This window comes from Xyrauchen texanus, chromosome 34, assembly GCF_025860055.1.
Source record: "Xyrauchen texanus isolate HMW12.3.18 chromosome 34, RBS_HiC_50CHRs, whole genome shotgun sequence".
Classification (NCBI taxonomy): Eukaryota; Metazoa; Chordata; class Actinopteri; order Cypriniformes; family Catostomidae; genus Xyrauchen; species Xyrauchen texanus.
The window spans coordinates 27,103,840-27,124,566 of NC_068309.1; the positions used below are offsets into that span (position 1 = coordinate 27,103,840).

Consider the following 20,727-nt stretch of genomic DNA (forward strand, 5'->3'; position numbering starts at 1 on the left):
ATATGGAATTTCAGTAAGTTTGTTATTAACTACTGTTAATCATTGAGAACTGACCAGTCTCCAAAATGTGTGAGAAGGGTTGAAATGCAGCACGCATTAAAATTCTATCAGCCTAAAGTTATTACATTTAAGCATGCGGGGCATAAGAATGATTTAAAGAGTAGGTAGTAAAAAGTAAAGCATATCTCCCAAAAAGTGGAATTTTCTTATTTCATAGGAACACACAAAACATGCTAAAAGTTTGAAGAACACAAATTGCACATTTGATCACTTTTTATTTGAAGACTTTGGCAGGACAAAGAATTTTTTATTTATTTTTAAACTGAAAATAAATCTCAAACTGTAATCAAAACTGGCATCACTTCATGGTAAAGCACTCAATTAGGTTATCAATCAGTTCTAATAATGATACATACAGTAGTCTTACATGAAGTAATAAAGATGGATATACCAAATTAATTAATAGCCTTCTCACACAATATGACTATATTTGATTTAAGAGCTAATAAATACATACTCAAGACAAGCTAGATAAACAGTGTGTAACATGTAGAATATTTTTCTAGTGTAAATAAAATAAATTCTCCATATGTATGAGATGTCAAAAGACAATCATAGCACCCCATAAAACACATAATAATAATAATAATAATAATAATTAAAAAGTTGAGTAAAACATAGCAACGAATTATGAATTTGTACCAGCATCATTCATAAAAAGAGCAAATATAATTTGCATAACATGCGACAGCATGATAAGTCATTTCCAGAGCTCCGCCCCTCAGGAACGTGGGACTACTTCCTCTAGCAGGTGCGCTCCAACCCGGGACAACTGCTAAACTTTGCGTTAGGACAATTTGGTCACCTCTGCCCCCACTCTTTGTCTACATTTCAGTTTATTTTAATTTTACGTGTATTTAACGAGTCCGCGAGGATTTTCAACGAGACCGTATTGATGTTTACTGACATGGTGTCCAAGTTGACATCGCTTCAGCAGGAGCTCCTGAGCGCCTTGTTGGACTCGGGGGTCACCAAGGATGTGCTGGTCCAGGCGCTGGAGGATTTGTGTCCATGTCCCCCAGAATTCGGAATAAAAGTGGAAAAACCCTTATCCCCAGGTAGTGCCCATGGCGGTAGCGACGATTCAAAGCCGGTGTTTCTGACTCTGAGCAGCGTGCAGGGTAAAGGGAGCAAACTGTCCGGTGATGAAGGCTCGGATGACGGGGATGAGTTCGACACGCCGCCGATCCTGCGGGAGCTGCAGTCTCTGAACACGGAGGAGGCGGCGGAGCAGCGCGCTGAAGTGGAGCGCATGTTATCGTGAGTCATTTACACCTTGTCAGAGATTGCCATTGAGTTCTGCAAACAATGCAGGGCAACATTTCACAGTGTCCATGTTACACATTAGGCCTATATGTTATTATTATTAATTTGTAGGTATAACTGACAATCAGAACAACAGTGCCTAAATATGAGCAGCTCCACAAAATAAACATGCAGCTTATTGTAGTTCATTAGTTTTAATCACTAGGCTTCTTATGTAATTAAACTGGAATATAAAAACGAATGTAAAGAGTTACCGACTCTAGTAAAATAGACAATAGGTTTATCCAATTATTCAACTATTTATCAAAAAAGGCCCGAAAAAAGATCTGCAAACCTATTCCAAAATTGTGTGGTTAATTGTTTTTAAAATATTTGTTATTCCTTCTATCTTATTGTAGGCTAGTTAATATTATTTTTAATTATTTAATTATTGTTTTAATTACCACATCCACATAACTTGCCGTTTTGAGTGAGCAATAGGCCTTTTTGACATAATTCGATAGGCTATTATCGCGAAAAATAGAAATAGTACAACGCGCAAAGACAAAACGAAACCACGTGTTGTTGTTATTAATTTATTTCTATAAATCATCAACAGAAAGATACACAATATCGAATAGAGGGAAAAGATATCTAGTTATTCATTGTCCAAAGTTATAGTCTTAAATCAACATCCTCGACCACACTCTAATGTGAGGGTTTATTTCCGAATACAAACATTTGCGGACTACCTCATATTTATTTCATTTTTTCTTTAATGGATATTAAAACAAAATATGGAGTTAGTTTTATGAAGGTAAATTAATATCTTCTGGTATTAAATGGAACGTGAAACAAATATAGTTCTTATTTTAAATAGTTTATGTAACATAGCTTAAATTTTAAATAGCTTACCTATATTATCATATAGTCTTGCTAAATTGCTACATTTAGGTCCTATTTATTTATTGTTTTTGCATCTATATAGCCTACGCTTAATAATCCCAGTGATAGTCAACGTAATATTGAAAACATATTCTCATGGTGAAATAGATTTAAGAATACACTTCTGAAAGACTAACTAATTTAATTAGTAGGCCTACTCGTGATTTGAATTACTGATGTCCCTGCGTGTTTAAGTTTTTATGCAAGATACAGTAGCCAGGCTACTTCTGTTGCTTGCTAATTTGCTAATTTAAGCATTTTCAAACGTCAAAACAACCGTAGTGTTAAAGGGACATAGGCTAATTCTACACACAAACGCAAATAAATGTCAAAATAATACATTGTTGATTATGAATGCTAATAACATTAGTTTGTGTTATTGTCAGAGAGGACCCGTGGCGGGTCGCACGCACTGTCAAAGGCTACATGCAGCAGCATAATATTCCCCAGCGCGAGGTGGTTGATGTCACGGGTCTCAATCAGTCGCACCTGTCGCAGCACCTGAATAAAGGAACACCGATGAAAACTGCCAAACGAGCCGCGCTTTACACCTGGTATGTCCAGAAACAGCGCGAAATCGACCGACGTAAGTCAACTTCTCTTTTTGCAATTGTTCACATTATAACAACTTAATCTGTGACGCAGCTAATTAAACTGTTATGTTTTGATTTTCTTTTAATATACATACATTCATATATATATATATATATATATATATATATATATATATATATATATATATATATATATATATATATATATATATATATAATATATATATAATAATATGTATATATATATATATATATGAATGTATGTATATTAAAAGAAAATCAAAACATATTATTTATTATTATTATTATTATTATCAAACTGAATTGTTTAGGCTATAGACCGGTCAGTTTAGCCTATATATTATGACACATTTTAATGCATTATTATTACAAATATTATGCATTTTAATTATTTACATTTTAAAACATAATACAAATACAGTAATACATCTACAAATTAACCATGGGGTATGTTGATCAATATAAAAATCTTTAGTGAATATTTTCTATTTGTGATTTAAAAAATAAAATTAATAATAATTTTTCAGCTACTTTTTTTAAATAGAGCAGAGACTTTTAAAAATGCTGCTATTTACAGGAATGCATTTGCCGTTGACTTGCTCTGAACAACTTACTTTTATGAAGGTCAACCTTTTTGGCCAGGTCAATGGATATAATGTGAACTCTGCTCTGTAAGCCCCATCATAACAGCACTCATAATTGGGCCTTCTTTATGGGACTCCCCATCCAAGCACTATCTATCATGAATCTGCCTTACTCTGCCCCAATGGTGTCCCCCTCTTATTTCCGCAGAGTTCGACCGTGTTCAGGGCTGTGACCCCAATGACTCAGGCAGTCAGGATCAGGTCCTGTTTTTTTTCCCAGAATTCAACCATAGCGGACACAGTTCCGGGGCAGTGGGAGGTTCAGGAGCGCCAGTTGGAGAAGAGGGGGAGCCGGGCTCTAAGAGAGTGAGGCGAAACCGTTTCAAATGGGGTCCAGCCTCTCAGGAAATTCTCTACCAGGCTTATGAACGACAGAGGAACCCCAGCAAAGAAGAGAGGGAGGCACTGGTCGAGGAATGCAACAGGTAACCTTTAACCATGGTCAGAAATTATTATTACGTTTTTTTTTATATAGCGGCTTTCAAAGCTCAAAGACTAGAATCAAATATGAGAACAAAAAATCACAAGGCAAATAAGTGAAAAGAGCATAGATCAGTGATATACAAATTAAAGATTATCAAAGATGATCATTTAGCAGTAGGAGGAGGAAAAACTATGATAATGAATGAGTTCTGAGCTGAGATTTGAAGGTAGTGATAGAAGAGTGTATTAAATAAGAGAGTATTATTAATGGGACTTGGGGCAATAATGTCACCGACAGTGACACAAATGCCCCAGAAGTTTAAAATGTGCAGGCACAAACTGCCCCAGCAATGAATTCATATATATTTTTAATTTGTTAGATTTTATAATTATACACATTAATATATATATATATATGATAAAAAAATATAGAACTTATTATATATCACTTGATACTGTTTTAATTTTATCGATAACATGATTATGAACTGATTAAATTCCAAAAATTTAATTAAGGATGACACACAGTGTGATTATTATATGGTTAGAAAAAAATGCCCTTTAAAGGTAGAAAAATGCCCCTGAAAATTAACTCTAGGGGGCAAACATTGCCCCTTAATGAAAAAATTATGTCATTTCTGACACTAAAATCACTTTTTGGTTGTTTTTAGAGCAGAGTGTGTGCAGAGGGGTGTGTCGCCCTCTAAAGCTCATGGACTGGGTTCTAATCTGGTCACAGAGGTTCGGGTGTATAACTGGTTTGCTAACCGGCGTAAGGAAGAGGCCTTCAGACAGAAGTTGGCGATGGACACGTATACTCCCCACAGCATGAACCCAATGCTGTCCCACATGTCCTCACACACTCAGCACCATCACAGCAACTCAGATTCTAGTAAGATTTCCCTGCAGTTCAAATACTCACATATAACACACACATGCCCACGCACTCACAAAAGCAAATTAGTGTGAGTGTGTTTCATTGGAATTCAACGGTACCTTTGACACACCCACAAGTGAGATTTGAGAACATAAAATCACATGCCACAATCTTTAGGGTCAAACCAGGGTCAAGTCAAGGTTTGAGCTTGGTGGCTAGGAGCAGAGCCAGCCCATCTTACAGGTCGATACAGGCTGCCGCTTAGGGCCAGACATGCCTGGGGTGCCCCACGAACACATGGAAAGTAAATTAACTAGCCATAAGATTAAGAAACATTGATAACTGTAATTTTGATATTCTCTGAAGTCCTATGATCCCATTCATGCACACATTTGGGAGTATGTGCAACATGTGTGGACCTGATAATTTAACATAAATACAAATCATAATGACGGTGAAAACTGAAAACAACATATTGAGTATAAAACGAGCTCTGAATAATCACAAAAAGACCTATTACATCAAATAAAATAGCAGCAATGTTTCTAAAATCAGCAAGAATTAAAGCTAAGCAGTTCACACTAATCTGCATAATTTATTCATAATGCAAAGCATTGCTGGGAATTGGAGCACAGCTTCTTTATTAGACAATTATTAGACACAGTTCACACATCTTGCTGAGGTGAAACATATAAGCATTTAATATGGAAAATAACCAAACCATCCTATCTCTGCTCACTAATAGGTATGTGTTTATTATTTACTTGTGTATTTATTTGTTTAGAAATGTATATTTTGAGGTGTTGTGTTTATAGGCCCAAAAATATGTAATTTTATTTATACAAAATTATACATTTTACATTTATTTATTTATACATTTTAGTTACCTTATTTTCCCTGATGTTTTAACTTGTATTCACTTTTACACACAATCTGGACAACTTTTGGTTTTCACTGAATTTGCTGTGTAACATTGTAGTGTAATATTTACAAATAGTTATGTGGGTAGTTGTAATGGAATTTCAATTATTGTCAGTAGTATCCTATACAATTTAAACTATCTAAAACTATTTTAAACAGCATTTTCTTATTTTGTGTTACTTAAATGCTAATGGTTGTATTTGTTAACATTAGTTAACTATATTAATTAACATGAACTAACAATGAACAGTACTTAATAATGTTAGTTAATGTTCATGTCTACATATACTAGTCCATTTTTAACATTAAAATTGTTTAAGTTAACGTTAGATAATACATTATGAACTAATATGAACAAACAATAAACAATCCATTTTTATAAATCGACATCGGCCAAGATTAATAAATACTGTTCAGTTGTATTATACATTGTTAATGAAACCTAATGCAAACCTTGTACCCAGCAGTTTCCATGACCTCAAATTAATTTTGAGACCCTAGTTTATTTGTACTTCTAGAAAAAGGAGATCAAATCAAGGCGATAAAATGGTGACCTATCACAGCACCTAAAATACACATATTTCCTTATGCATACATGTACATTTTAACCTAACATCTTTATGTTGGGAAAAAAAGCTACTGGACATGTTATTTGTTATTGCTATACCGTATAGTGCTTCTTTTGTAGTGCTTTCTATTTAAAAAATCTGCTCAAAACATTTGCAGTGGTTCTATGGATGTTTTAAAGTTATGTCAATTTTCACACCAGGGGGCCCATTTTCATGAACCCCACGGGCTGGCCCTGCTAGGAGAGAGTGAATGCATAAAAAAACAACAACACTTGAGCACATATGTTTCCCCTAAATGATTCAGTATTTTTAAAACAGTGTAGATGTTTTAACATGATCGTACATATTTTTTTTATGTTTGCAGCTAAACTTTAGTTGGGTAAAGGAGCACACAGTTGCGTTTGGTTGAAAAGCTGTAAACCGTCAGCCTGTGAAATGGGGCGAATTCCGCAGAATGTTTACAAATGGATTTATATTACGTCAGGCGAGTGAGTCAGAGATCAGTGTGTTTGCTCAAACTGTGTGTTCTGCTACAGTCACTGACCTCAAATTGTTCAGAAGCTTTTGATTGTATTTATTTCCCTATATGAAGGAAGAAAGCAACTAACATGTAGCATAAACAGGTATGTTTTGGGGAATGCATTTTGTTTATGTAACAGAAGAATGAGAATATGTCAGTCTTATAAGACAGTTTTTATAAATGCCGTATATAGGAGTGTTTGGGCTGTGCAGACTCTTATCATTTTTGTTGATATACAGCTATGCAACAAGGTCAAATAAAGATAGACAGAATCAGGTCAATATGTGCAACAAGGAAAGTTTTCTGTCTTTTTCCACTATTTTAAACTTCCTTGTGATATTATGCAAATGTATTGTCAAAGCTTAGTAGTGTAATTAATTATATACATCGCTCTCGCTCTCTCTCTCTCTCTCTCTCTCTTGTCTTTTTCAATGCAGAACTCAGGTATAGTCAACAAGGAACCAGTGAGGTCACTTCCTCAACAACCATCAGTCACCATGGTAGCAGCCAATCAGTATTGCAACAGGTGTCTCCAGGTAGTCTGGACCCCTGCCACAGCCTGTTATCAGATGCCAAAATGGTAAAGCAAAAAACTAGTATCTAGTGTCCTATGTATTAATCAAAATGTAATATAATCATGGACATGTATGCTTTGACAAATATAGTATAAAAAGTGCTGTTCATTCTACCCGTCTGTTTCTTATACCAGAAATATCATATGCGGCAGAGATCAATGCACATTTTACAGACGTGTTTGATAAAGCCTTTATTTGAAAACTGACTCAGCTAGGTCAAAGAGAACATTGATCCAGCATGTGGAGGCAGTGCATATGAAACCCTGCCTTTCTTCACTTTTATGACTTGTGTAAATTATCCCCCTCTCCCCCCCGATAAACATGAGTTATGTTAGTGTGCTTGCATAGTCCAAAAACTCGGACACAAAGACACACATTGCATACTGTGGATGTTGTTTCCTAAGGGGAAAAGAAACCTTGCCCTTACTTGCAAAGTGTTTGTGTACCTTACATGTATTTACAGTGTATGTGTGTGTGTTTCCAGATCTCAGTGTCAGGTGGAGTCTTGCCTCCTGTGAGTACTCTGACAAACATTCATAGTCTGTCTCATTCATCTCATCATCACCAGCAAGCACAGAGCCTCATTATGAGTTTGGCTGCTCAAAGTGAGTGTATCAACTTCTAATTTCCTCTTTCTTTAAAGCTTGTATTTTCTGGGTTAATCTCAAAACTTGAGATTAGAAGAACATGTCAAGGTCATATTTCTTCTCAAAGTCAAGTATTATATTTAGAAAATAATCCCTTTTTTGTACCATTATATTTTTTTGCATTGTGACATTTTCATGACAAATAAGCACCCCCAATACTGTAATGTGAAAATAAATCTAATTCTCATTAGTGTAAATGATATAAAATATAAAAAAAAATATAATATTTAAATAAATAGAATAATTAAATAATAATATATTATATATATATATATATATATATATAGATATATATATGTATATACAGTATATAGACACACACAACAGTTAGTTCTGGTCCTCGAATCTGATTGGACGTGAGATGTTCCATGAGCACTGATGGTCTGACACCATCAGCACTCGGACACTTCACTGTGTGTGTATACTGAATCCATTAGTCATTGTTTACATAGAACAGTGCTCTGTGATCGCTCGTATTGCTACTACATTACTAAAGCCAGGAAATAAATAGCTAATAATTAAATAGCTTTAAACAGATTTAAACGAACAACTTCAGCATTAAGGCTCATCACAGCTGAGAAACACAACAGACTGATTGATTACAGAAATCAAGGTGCTTACCTTTTACCAGAGATTCCACATTGGATAGATACTGTTTAAAATGACGGAGGACATTGCGGTTTCTTTAGTGAATGACTCTAGTGCACCAGCTACCACGAAATAGGGATAAATCCCTCTGCTTGGACGGCTTTTTTTCCACTGAGAAAGCTGATCTTCAGAAAGCTGACAGCATCTCTGCTTGGATGTGGCAACCAATGATTGCACACGCTCCATCTCTCTCTCTCTCTCTCTCTCTCACACACACACACACACACACACACACACACACACACACACACACACACACCCATAAATCCTTGTTTATCCAATAACATGTTTGAAACAGCATAAGCTGTGATACTATTTCTAAAGTGACATTTTTTAATTAGTAACGGAGGCTTGGATGCATCATTTGGTTTGAACCAGCAACAACAAATTCTGATCCGCCGCGTAAGAAAGTAGTTCCATGCACAAATGATCTTTTTATGACCGTACTCAGTTTTTCCTAATTTTTTAACATTTAGTTGTTCATTGAACTGTTGTATATAAGCAATATTACTCTCGCAATCATGCTATATGGACCTAAATCAGTACAGCTGTGATTACTTACGGCACTCGGCCTGCGGCCTCCTCTCTGCGTCCGAATCCCAGCAGTGCTGATGTAGGGCCATATCACACAATTGCTCGTATGATATTGCTTAAATATATATATGATACAGTGTTTTACCTATGATTTTTTTCAGCAGCAGTGCTGTTGTGCAAGTGTCCACTTGCCTGCAACGTCATACCCGTATTTACATGTGTTGGTGAAGAAAAAGATTGAACTGACCTTAGAATCATTATAGATGCATTTATTTGTGTTCGACTTGTCATGTGTGTTAATTTACTGGGAGCTTTTGACACTTGAAGGGCTCTGGAAACCCAAATAACTGTAATAGTAATAACTGTCAAACAATGAAATGCCTCAATGCTAAAAATTACTTGCACTATTTTTATAAAACATAAATACAAATAGATAATATAGCTGCAAGCAGCCATGAAGGGGCCAAGCCCCCCAAATTGCCTATATGGCCTACAGGATCTATAGGACCCTCAGAGTGGCTATGGTGTATTTTTGCAAATGTACGCTGGTATACATGTCATCCCAAGCAGGGAGTGAACTGTGTACCTTTCCATTTTACAGCTCTGTGTACAATCCACTGAACCCTGCTGCCTCGTGGTTGACAGCCAGCCAGAGTGTCATACCATGCTGACAGTAAGCACAGCCAAACACAGTGGTTACCATGATCAATTTCATATTGAAATAACTTTACAACAAAGATGAAAATAAAAATTAAATTAGTCCTGCAAACATTCAGTAAGCACAGTACAAAGACTCCATAAAAGAGAAATCAAACCAGATTACCTACTTAGGTTGGGGATTCGAACCCATGACTATTAGAATTATATTCCAGTGCTTAACACACTGTGCCACTCTGAGTGTAGAGTAACTATATGTGTGCCGTCTTCAAACAACTCAGTTAACCTCAGGACTTGACGCATCCCAATTTTCTTTCAAACCTGACAAAGCATTCAAAAGCTAAAATCGATATATCAAAATGACAGTTGTGATGGAATCACATCAATACTGAATTGTGTCAACATAATGTACAGTCTATTTTATAAACAGCTACTGTCATCATCCACCAAATTTAGCTAACTTTTATTGATAAAGCTGGCTAGCAAGCTAACACTAATCGTATAAATGCAGTCAATGCATCATTCAAAGAAAAGTGATTACAGTCTTGCATATTCAGACCTATATCCACACTTTGTTTTAGCCCTGTTTCAGCACTGGAGAGTCAAATATAATATACAGTCTCAAAGTTTGTAGTAAAACAATCACAACTGTGTAATTTTAATTATGCTACCTCATCTGTCAGCATGATGCCGGTAAATCACGTTCAGCCTCTTTTTACGTTACGTCATTGTTTTGGTCAATGCTCACATCTCGCGAGCGCGAGCAACAGGCATCTGGCTGCAGTTCACTTAACGACCACAGGTGTCATTAATAACTAGGGTTTCTGAATCTTACACACAGCACCTTTAACGTATTTCACTCTGGTGCATTGATGGTGTTTTTTATTATATATATATTTTTATATATAATTTAAGCAAGCTAGCTAAATTTTCTATAATAAAGATTTATAAATTTATAAAAATAACCAAAATCGCTTGAAGAATACAGACAAACAATATATTATCTTTCTATTAATTGGCAGCATTTTTCATCTGTCCTAATCATTCCCTTTTGTTCTCTGTTTATTATAAAAAATTATAGAACATTAATTAATAATTTCTCAAATGCTATAATTTAAAGTTATATCAAACACTACAAAAACCTATTACTACAATAAATGTCCCAGTTATTTAGTGGAATGAATTAACTCTAGATGATGTTTGTCTGTCTGTCATTCAGATTTGTTCACTGATTCAGTCAGTGAAATTTTTTTGTCAATCACACCTTAACCAGTAGGTGGCAACAAATGAACTTGTTATATGTGTTTAAGTGAGTCATTAAACCTTTGTAAAGGACAGAGTCATTCACAACTGAAACAAATCTAATTTTATTCAAATTTGTGTATATACTAAAAGAGTTCAGTAGAGTGTTTAAGCATCATAAGTATTTTCCCACAAATGACAACAGAACATAGCTAAAATTTTGCTGCTGTGCATGACTATACAAAAAGACAACGATATTAGCCTAAAAATAATTATAAGTGATTCAATTGCGTCCTGATGTCTTAATGTCATCAGTCACTTTTACTCAAAATTCATGCAGCTACTTTCTCTCCTTTTTGAACGAGAGTACCAAAGTATACAAACGACAAACCTCCTCCTCTCCTTCAGTCGATCAACAGATCCTGATCATTGCTTATTCAGTAATGAGACATATTCGTTCAGTGTGTCAAACCCATGAAATGCTACTTATCAGCCTGCACTCGAATGCTATTGTCTCACACTATAGTGAGTCTTTACTGGCATGAAAAGCACCAAAGCAGTCTCACGCTTTAAACTAGAGCTTATTTACTTAGAAAGGGAGAGATGTCAGCAACAAGAAAAATGAGTCAGTGTATGGAGGTGAAAGAAAACGATTCATTGACTAAGAAGATTCGTTCAAAAAGCCAGATTCATTCATAACAGAAAAATCACTACTGTGCGCAGTGTAGAGAGTGAACAGCTGACTGGGTCTAGCAAGCGTTACTTTGCGTGAAGAGTTTTAATAAACCATGTGAAATTTCAGCAGCGGTGCTCAAAATGTAGCTGACTGCATATAGTGGAAACACTGTGATTGTATTTGTTGTACTAAATTCTATTTGTTGACTGAAAGATTTAACAGGAAAATGTAAGAAATGTATTTCAGTACTGAGAATGAGTGCAGAAATGAAAATGTACAGTCATGAAAATGTCACAATGCCAAACATTTTAATGGTGCTAAAATAGGCTTCATTAATGCAAAAATATAATCAGATTTTTTTTTTTAGAATGTATAAAAAATATGAAATATGTGAAATGTGAAATATGTCTTCAACATTTCTTTGTAATATTCATCCTCTTCAGTCATTAGTTTGCAGGACCACTATAATTGAAGGGCAAATATCATGGAGATAGGATTCTTTTGCTAGTTTAAAATAAAAACTGTTCAATGTGCTATGTAGACATATGCTTACTTTCACAGCATAAAGCTCCTAATCCACCCAGACAATTTATTAAAAGAAAACTGCAAAAGCTTGAGATCATATCAATGCATATTTAGTATTTAGCTAATTTGGACCTCTATGATAAATGTCAGTATGAACTACATCGGTAAGCGAAGCTTAGCCAATCTTAACTTAGATCATTTAAAAGTCTTAGTGGCCTTTCACTCAGAGCTTGTTTTTTTGCATCCATTCGCACTGTTTTCCAATTTATTTCTAGTTTAAAATAACTTTTAAACTTTTAAAAATATATGTCTTGAGACACCTGCTTTCTGTTTTGTGTCTAGTGTTTTTTTTGAGCACTAGGATGTGTTCGACCTGAATAGGTCCTTGCAGGTACAAAACGAAAAAAGCCTGCTTTATTCTAAGGATCAGAAAAAGATTGGAAAATTGTCCTTAAATTTAAAATTAAACAATTAAAATCTAAATGAAAACTGAGGATAAAAAATAAATTGCAACTGTTTTTGGTTCAAGGGAAACATTATAAGTGAACTTCTGGGAAATATCAAATTCTTTAGGATATAGCACTTTTAATCATTTGATTACAATTTTGTATTACATTCACATAATCATTTTGCAGATACTTTTATCCAAACTTACATTTGAGAAAAAAACGATATCAATTACAGCAAAACTGAATTTCAAGAGTATGGTAAACAGAGTTTAGATCACTTAAAACTATAACTGGTGACTTTGACAGCATTTTTATAATTGTTTGTCAGGTCTGGCATCTCCTCAGTCTCAGAGTGTGCCGGTCATCAACAGCGTATCTGGGCTCACCACTCTGCAGCCAATGCAGTTCCCCCTGAGCACCAGCCTAACGCCACTGACCACAGCACACATCTCCACACAGCCCTTCTCACAGTCACACAGTAAATAAACAGCACACACATGAGCACACACAGAGCCTGAACTAACAAAGAACAAGTAATTGCATACAGTTCTTTGATATTTGCAAATTTTTCTTTTCTTATGAATGCAGAAATTGAACACTGATGGTCAGCTCACATTTTGCTGTTGTCTTTTTAGTGTACTCTCCAAAACAGGACATTGCTCAGTTTTCCCATCCCTCTCGATACATGACTATGGACACCAGCACTATCACACATCTGGGCTCCAGCAAGCAGGTCTAGCTCAGCTAATTTTCCATCTTGACATGTTGACATTTCTATATTTACATAAACTGTGTGCATCTGTCCATACAAGGACACTTAAAGGGATAGTTCAGCCCCAAAATGAAAATTCTCATAATTTCGTCACCTTCATGCCATCACAGATGTTTATGACTTTCACTTTTTTCAGCTCTGTAGGTCTATACAATGCAAGTGAATGGTGGCCAGAACTTTGAAGGTCCAAAAAGTAAATAAAGGCAGTGTAGAAGTAATCCATATGACACCAGTGGTTAAATCCTTGTCTTCAGAAGTGATATGGTAGGTGTGGGTGAGAAACAGTAGGTGGCGATATGCACAAAGATTGAATTGCCAAAATAAAAAAAAGAAGAATGTGGAAGTGAAAGTAAAAGTGGAGATTATATAGCAAAAAAGGACTTAAATATTTATCTGTTTCTCACCCACACCTATCATAGTGCTTCTGAAGACATGGATTAAACCACTGGAGTCTTATGGATTACTTGGATGCTGCCTTATTGTGCTTTTTGGAGCTTCAAAGTTCTGGTCACTATTCACTTGCATTGTGTAGATCTACAGAGCTGAATAGTGGTCTAAAAATCTTTGTGTTCCAGCAGAAAAAAAAATCTGGGAGTAAATGATGAGAGAATTTTCATTTTTGGGTGAACTAACACTTAATCACTGTATGTCATTGCATTAGATGGCAAAACATCGAACCAACTGGCATTTGTTTTAATTAAAGATAGCACAAGCAACATTTCAAGCAAAACCGTTTGCAAAAAACAGTTTGTTAGGCTTTTAAATCATATAATACAAAAAGATTTATACTCTTCAAAATTAATATTAAAACATATTTGGACACTCTCTGGTTGTCAAATGTGAAACATGTCCAACTACACATGTGGTTACTCTATTTGCTCTGAGAAAATGTCTAGCATCATTTCATGAGTTCACTGGTTCATATATATTCCTGAAGCACATTAAGGTAAATTAAATCAGTGTGCTGTCCATGATTTAGGGGCTCGAGCACGGAACTGGGCTTGACCTCTGAGACCTCTGATATAGATTAAAACTATAATTTAATATCACAGAATCAGCCTGAATACATATTTTAAGGATTCTATCAGGTAGAATTAGCTCTTTAAGGTAACAATAACAGGTTACCACTTTTTACAGTGTATGTTTTATTTATTTTATTTATTTTTTTCTTTTATTTGATAGGGACAAAGCATGTTGATGAACATTTGTACAGAATACAAGATGTAAACAAGCCGGATTATAGCAGTATTGCTCATTTACGTCCGTAGTCCCTACAGTGTATGTTTTGAGCCTATAGTTGTAGTCATGATGGATAACCGCTACTCTCTATCATTTTTGCAGTGTCCTTTGCAGGCCTGGTGAATAAACACATGAGTGAGAACTTCCTCGGCAGCTTAGCAACAGCAGTGCCTGACATCTGCATTCATCAGTTACTGTGGTAACCTCTCAGTGTGGAGAACCGACACGAGCGGCAATGCCTTTGGATTCTATGACAAATTAATAATAGTGATTTATATATAACACCTTTAAGCCATAGTGGATGACAGAACAAACTGATGGAACTAGCTGGAACAATTGAATACTGAGCCAAAGTTTTCACACCAGTCAGTTTTAGGTGATGAAATCTTCCATTATGCTGTAAATACAATTTAATGAGGAAATATGGTATATTATAAAATACAAGGTCAACTTTTCAAGCAAAACCACACAAATAGTCAGTCGATCACAAGTGAGTTTTTTTTAACATATATGTTTTGAGATTTTAAATGTATCCCATATTCTAAAAGAAAAATAATCACTTTACCATGTAAATTCACGCTCAGTGGTTTCTACATTTCATTGCATGGACTTGCACATAAAAGCTATCCCAAAAGATCCTTCAAATGTAATTGCTTCTCAGGGATTGATTTCACACTACTCCATTGTAGCTAATATTATGAAAATGTGTATAACTTCCTAAAGACTGTGCTATTTTTATATATGTTTTGGAATCACCTCAATCATATTTATATTTGTGTAAATTGACAGAAATAATACATTTTTGAAGAATATTTCCTGGTTGTAGTGCTCATTTTTACTTGTAGTCAAAATGTGTTTTGTTCATAAAAGTGTTTTTTGCATTTGTGTCAGTTAATGTACACTATATACAGAGCCACTCTTTGCTTCTTATGGCTTAAGAAAGCTTTCACACACTAGTTAAAGGTGTGAAAGAGGGGTGGGGACTGATATGGGCAATAAAAGGGTGTGTTTTTGTATTCCATGCCCCATTAGGTCTACTTCCTCTTTTGTCACACAGGTCAAAGGGCCAAGTAAGTATCATCTTAGAATAAACTTTTAGTAAGTAATTTCCTTTACTCTCTTCACATGACTTCAGTAGCATGTGACTGCAATTTCCTTCCCCATAGAAGCTAAATCAGCAAAAGTTCCAGTCGGTAGAGCGAAAAGGAATATTCTGGAGCTTAATTTCACTCAAAGAAAGGGGATTCATTCCTAATTAACTGCACTGTTTCTGGGTTTCTCAGTGCATGCAAAAGCTGCCACAGTGAGGAAACTTTTTATGTTGAATAAGAGGGTATTTATAATTTTTTTTTTTAAAAATACCTAAAAGCAAAACAAAAATAAAACAAATTGAAACACACCCTTACACAAGGAAAAGATACAAACAAATATTGCTCACACAAAAAGGTAATTATATCTAAGATTCCTAAAATATATTCATTCAATTTAGCTATGTAATTCAGTTCCAGTAGAAGATGACCCTCATTTTACTTTCAATAAGCTAATGGACATCAGTGATCGAGACACTTTTTAAAGCAATGTGATTCAGTACATGTTAAGCTTTATCAACAGAATTTGTGGTATAATGTTGAATACCATAAAATTCAAACTGAGAACGCCCCCAAAGTTGTTGACCGGGGGGGTCCCATTATCCCACTAGTCTGTTAACAAAGAGACCTCTTGAGCAGAATCAGTTGCATTGTAATTGTAGGCCATTAGCAATTAGCATGTAGAGGCTTCAGCATGACAGCAGAGGTTACATGCTGGGAAGTGGACAATGTGAGACAACGTGGAGGTGTGCTCTTCAGAAAAGTTCTGCAGAAAGATCTTTGTCAGCTACTACTGGACACATGGTGTCAAAGGTTAGAAAGATAGAAGACAGAAAAGCTGACTCTAGTCCTGTAACCCTCTGCTGTCCTCACACACTTCCATAACTTAAGGTAAGTGATAACAATAATTTTTAATGATAACTTTACTGTAACCTTTTTATATAGCATGTGGCTATTTGCGCATTGTTCTAATGCATTGAGAGAATAGCACTCTCAGATTTCGGATTCTGTTTGGTTTTTAAAGCCATCCTCAGCTTTTGCCAGAAACTCCTGGTATCTTCTCCAGGTTTGGGCCGGCGCAGGTAGGTTTGCTTCCTTACCAGCTTTTGCATCCTGTGGTATGGCGATAGCTTATGTGTAGGGATATCCTCCAGGAACACCAGAATCAGCACATCTTTCTGCTCATCAAAGAGTCGGAAGATGGCCACTTGGACCTCACTGGAGCACCAGTTGCTCTTCAGGTAGTTTCTGATGATCAGGCAGATGGACTTACGGCTGCTGTATATTCCATCAATGATGTTGTCCATGATTGGCTTTCCTGGCTCAAAGTCTCTGTGGTGCAGGCACAACCTCCAGCCCAGTTCTCCCTCATTTTGGCAGAATTTCCTCCATGACCCAAGGCTTATCTTGGGTGTTGTAGGAAATGAAGGCGTTATACTGAAAGGCATGTTGCTGGAGCATCTGCTTCTTCTTGCTGTCGTAAAGGAAGGCTAAGAAAAGGTAGTATACGTAAACCAGCTGCAAACGCAGAAATTGCCAGATAAAAGAAAAGAGCAGGGTGGCAATGACTATAATATTGCTGCAAAGAAAGCAGATAAATTCAATACTGACAGTGCAGGAATCAGTGTTGAAATCAGATAAGCTCATGCCTCGCAAAGTTGGAGGATAGCTACAGGTGTACTTGTTAAAATAAAAGACTTGGGTAGTGTTACTTTTCAAGGCCCAGCTGATGAAGAAGGTATTGTTACAGTCACAAGTAAAAGTGTTTTTCTGCAAGTCGAGGTCTTCTAGTTGAGGCATAGACTCAATCAATGTTTTGTTGATGCTGTCAATCTCATTTCCTTGGGCTCTTAAGGAAGAAAGTCTTGAGAGATTTGCATTCAACAAGAAGTTCAGCGAGCGAAGTTGTTACGTTCCCGTGTTGTCTGCCCCGTGTTTTCTGTTTCACTCGTCACTGATCACATTCCATGTCACGTGTTCCTTCTTGTCTGCCCCGTGTTTCACTTGTCTGTCTAAAAACTACACTTCCCACAATTCCCTGATCTCATCACTGCCATCATTGCATTCATTGTTCTCACCTGTGTCTCGTTTAGTCTTCATTGTGTCTGTGTATTTAAACCCTTTTCCCTTGTCCTTTGTTGTATGGTTTCTTGTCGTACCTTTGCCCTTGTTTCCTGCCCTTCGTGTTTGTTCTTCCAGCTGTGTGTTCTTTTGTGTTAAAGTTAGTTTTTCCCATCGTGGACTTTTCTTTGTGTTTACTTATTTGTTATTTATAAAATAAACCGCTTTTGGATCCAAGCCACCTGTCTGCCTTCTCCTGCTTCCCACATCCATAACAGAAGTTGAGTTCTTGAGATAATTAGTTTGGTTAGCCCTGAGATGGGATGGAAAAGCTCAGAGGAGATTGCATTGTCATCTGAAAATGCGTTCTTGGAGAGATCCAAAAACCAGAGTTTAGTGCTAAACTTGAATATGTTGGGATTTAGATGATTAAGATTCATGTTTCCACCATAAAACATTTTCAAGGAGGATAAACCTTGGAGCAAGTTTGAGGGTGCTTTGCCAAATCCTTGCTGTTAACTGTGGATAGCCAATATCTAAGTAACTTCAGGTCTGTGAAGATTTAAATTTATTATCAGTAAATGAAATGCTATTGGCAAACAAATGTAGACTCTCAATATTGGGCATCCCTGAGAACACATTTGGGTGTCTGAATGTTCTTGCTGTTATCTTGTTATCGGTGACAGTGACCGAGAGGTCAGCTTCTGAAGTCCTCTGAATGCATTAGCTTCAATTTCTGAAATCTGATTATCTTGTATCTCCAGATTGTTGGGTTGGGATACATTTATGAAACTGTCCTTCACGATTTTGCTAAGCTTGATAAAATTCAGCTGCAAGTCCTTCAGGGAATGAGGCCCATTTCTAAAAGCATCACCAATCTTTAATAGATCATTTGTTCCAAGCTTCAGGACTTCAAGACTCTTCAGGTTTTTGAAAAGACAGGGACTAATATGTGAGATTTTGTTATCATACAAGTACAGAATTTTCAACTGTGCCAAATTGGTAAAATCACTACAGATTAGCTTGTTGATGCTGTTTCTACTGAAGTCTATGAACTTGAGAGTGGTGAGCGCCTGAAAGGAATTTGTAACTTCAGTTAGTTTATTGATTTGTAGACGCAGTATTTGTTGTTGTGTAAATCTTCTGAATACACCTTGTGACAAATGGAAAATGTCATTGTCTCCTAAATCTAATTCGGTCAGTTTAGAACAGGGCTCAAACATATCATCAGTAAGGTCTGTTATTTTATTAACCTGAAGTCGTATATTCCTCAAAGCTGGAGAACATGCATTCAGCAGCAGGTCTGTCTTGTTAACCAACTTAATGTTTTCATTAAGTCTGATTTCATTCAAATACTTTTTGAAGCTCTGAAGCATGTTAGCAACACTCTGGTGTGAAATGTGAACAGCCATGAAGTATACAATTTTTACTGAGGAGAAATAAGTCTTTCCTGTAACATTCCATGTCATGGATCCATTTTTTCCACAAAAAGACAAATAAAGTTGGTTGCGAGTAGGACATTTATTGTCGGTGAGCTGAAAAGTTCCCAAAGGGTTGTTGGAAAAATCCAGCTTTTTCAATGACAAGGGCTTTGTTGACATTGCAGTTGAGTTGAAAACATCAAAATGGTTGCTTCCAATGTACAGTTCCTCTAAACCTGTAGATGCAAGAACAGGTTTGACTCTTTCTATGTAACATAGGTGGTAGTTTGTGAGGTTCAACACATTTAAATTTTGAAGGGTGCTAAAAGCGGACTCTTCAATGTCTTTAATGTTATTAGCATCAAGAAGTAGTACCAGCAGATTAGTTAGACAGAGTAGCATACCACTTGAGACCCCTTTCAATTTGTTGTTGGTCAGATTGAGATGTGTTAAGTTAGAGAGACCATCAAATGCACCCTCTTGAAACCATGCAATCTTATTGTTGGATATATTCAAATCTCTCAAGTGTACAAAATTCAGATAGTCTCCGACTTTGATTTGTACAAATTCATTAAAGGAAACATCTAATATTTGGGTGTTGTTGGGTACCTGTGGAGGAACACTAAAAAAGCCCATTTTGTAGCAAAGCACTTTAGACTTGATAGTATATCGGGAAGAAGTGATGGTGCAATTGTTCAGGGAAAATGAAGTAACTGCAGAAAAAAATCCAAAGAGAGCAACATATAAGGCAATTACTTTTAGACTTCCCATGCTTTCCAAAGATTTTGCTTTCATGTCTATATTTCACTTATTCTGTTCCCATTATCCTGCCTTCAGTCAGCCTTTGGCTCCGTAGTACCTACAATGAAAATTATTATTCATAGAGTATTACATAGATTAGATTAAAGATATATTTAATGGGGAAATGTAGCAATTGTTACTAGTGAGTGACCCATAATTATCTTATCAGATTACGTACATTACCAACATTATATATGTTATCATATATTTATATATGTTATCATATTATGAAAACAGATAATTACAATTCTTTTATAAAAAAATCCTTCCAATGTGTGATTAAAGAGACTATAGCCACATAGTAGGTCACATAAATCCATGACAGTAAATAATCATAATACTTACAATGTGCTTTCAACCAGAGCTGCTGACATACAGAAACGAAACATTTTACAATTTACTCTCAAAGACTTAACTTTTCATTGCATTCCTCTGAACTACAATCAGGATATACAGCAGACAGTTTTTCTTTACTATGTTGTGTATCACAAAGTGAAAAATCTAAGACAGACAAAGCAGAAGTAAAAGCCATACAGATCCACATAGTTTCTAAACTAATTGATTCACACTTAATCCGACAGCTTTGATGACAAAGTATGCACTCAGTCTGAAA

The 20,727-nt window shown here is 35.8% G+C and overlaps 1 protein-coding gene and 1 pseudogene across 1 annotated transcript; one reads left to right on the forward strand and one right to left on the reverse strand.

Moving 5' to 3' along the window:
* Window positions 1-812: 812 nt before the first annotated feature.
* On the forward strand, window positions 813-15,662 carry hnf1bb (HNF1 homeobox Bb). The gene is made up of 9 exons (XM_052105036.1): window positions 813-1,320; window positions 2,637-2,836; window positions 3,618-3,894; window positions 4,564-4,784; window positions 7,217-7,359; window positions 7,839-7,959; window positions 13,061-13,210; window positions 13,368-13,465; window positions 14,846-15,662. The coding sequence occupies exons 1-9, from the start codon at window positions 956-958 to the stop codon at window positions 14,864-14,866; spliced, it is 1,596 nt and encodes a 531-aa protein (XP_051960996.1). The 5' UTR covers window positions 813-955; the 3' UTR covers window positions 14,867-15,662.
* Window positions 15,663-16,799: 1,137 nt separating this feature from the next.
* Window positions 16,800-19,268, reverse strand: LOC127627567 (toll-like receptor 13; annotated as a pseudogene).
* Window positions 19,269-20,727: the final 1,459 nt, after the last annotated feature.

Excerpts from the sequence above, each read along its gene's own strand:
- hnf1bb (XM_052105036.1), top strand. The coding sequence starts at position 956 with ATGTTTACTGACATGGTGTCCAAGTTGACATCGCTTCAGCAGGAGCTC. Across the intron at positions 2,837-3,617 it reads ACAGCGCGAAATCGACCGAC|AGTTCGACCGTGTTCAGGGC; the intron begins GTAAGTCAACTT and ends TTATTTCCGCAG. Across the intron at positions 13,466-14,845 it reads ATCTGGGCTCCAGCAAGCAG|TGTCCTTTGCAGGCCTGGTG; the intron begins GTCTAGCTCAGC and ends TCATTTTTGCAG.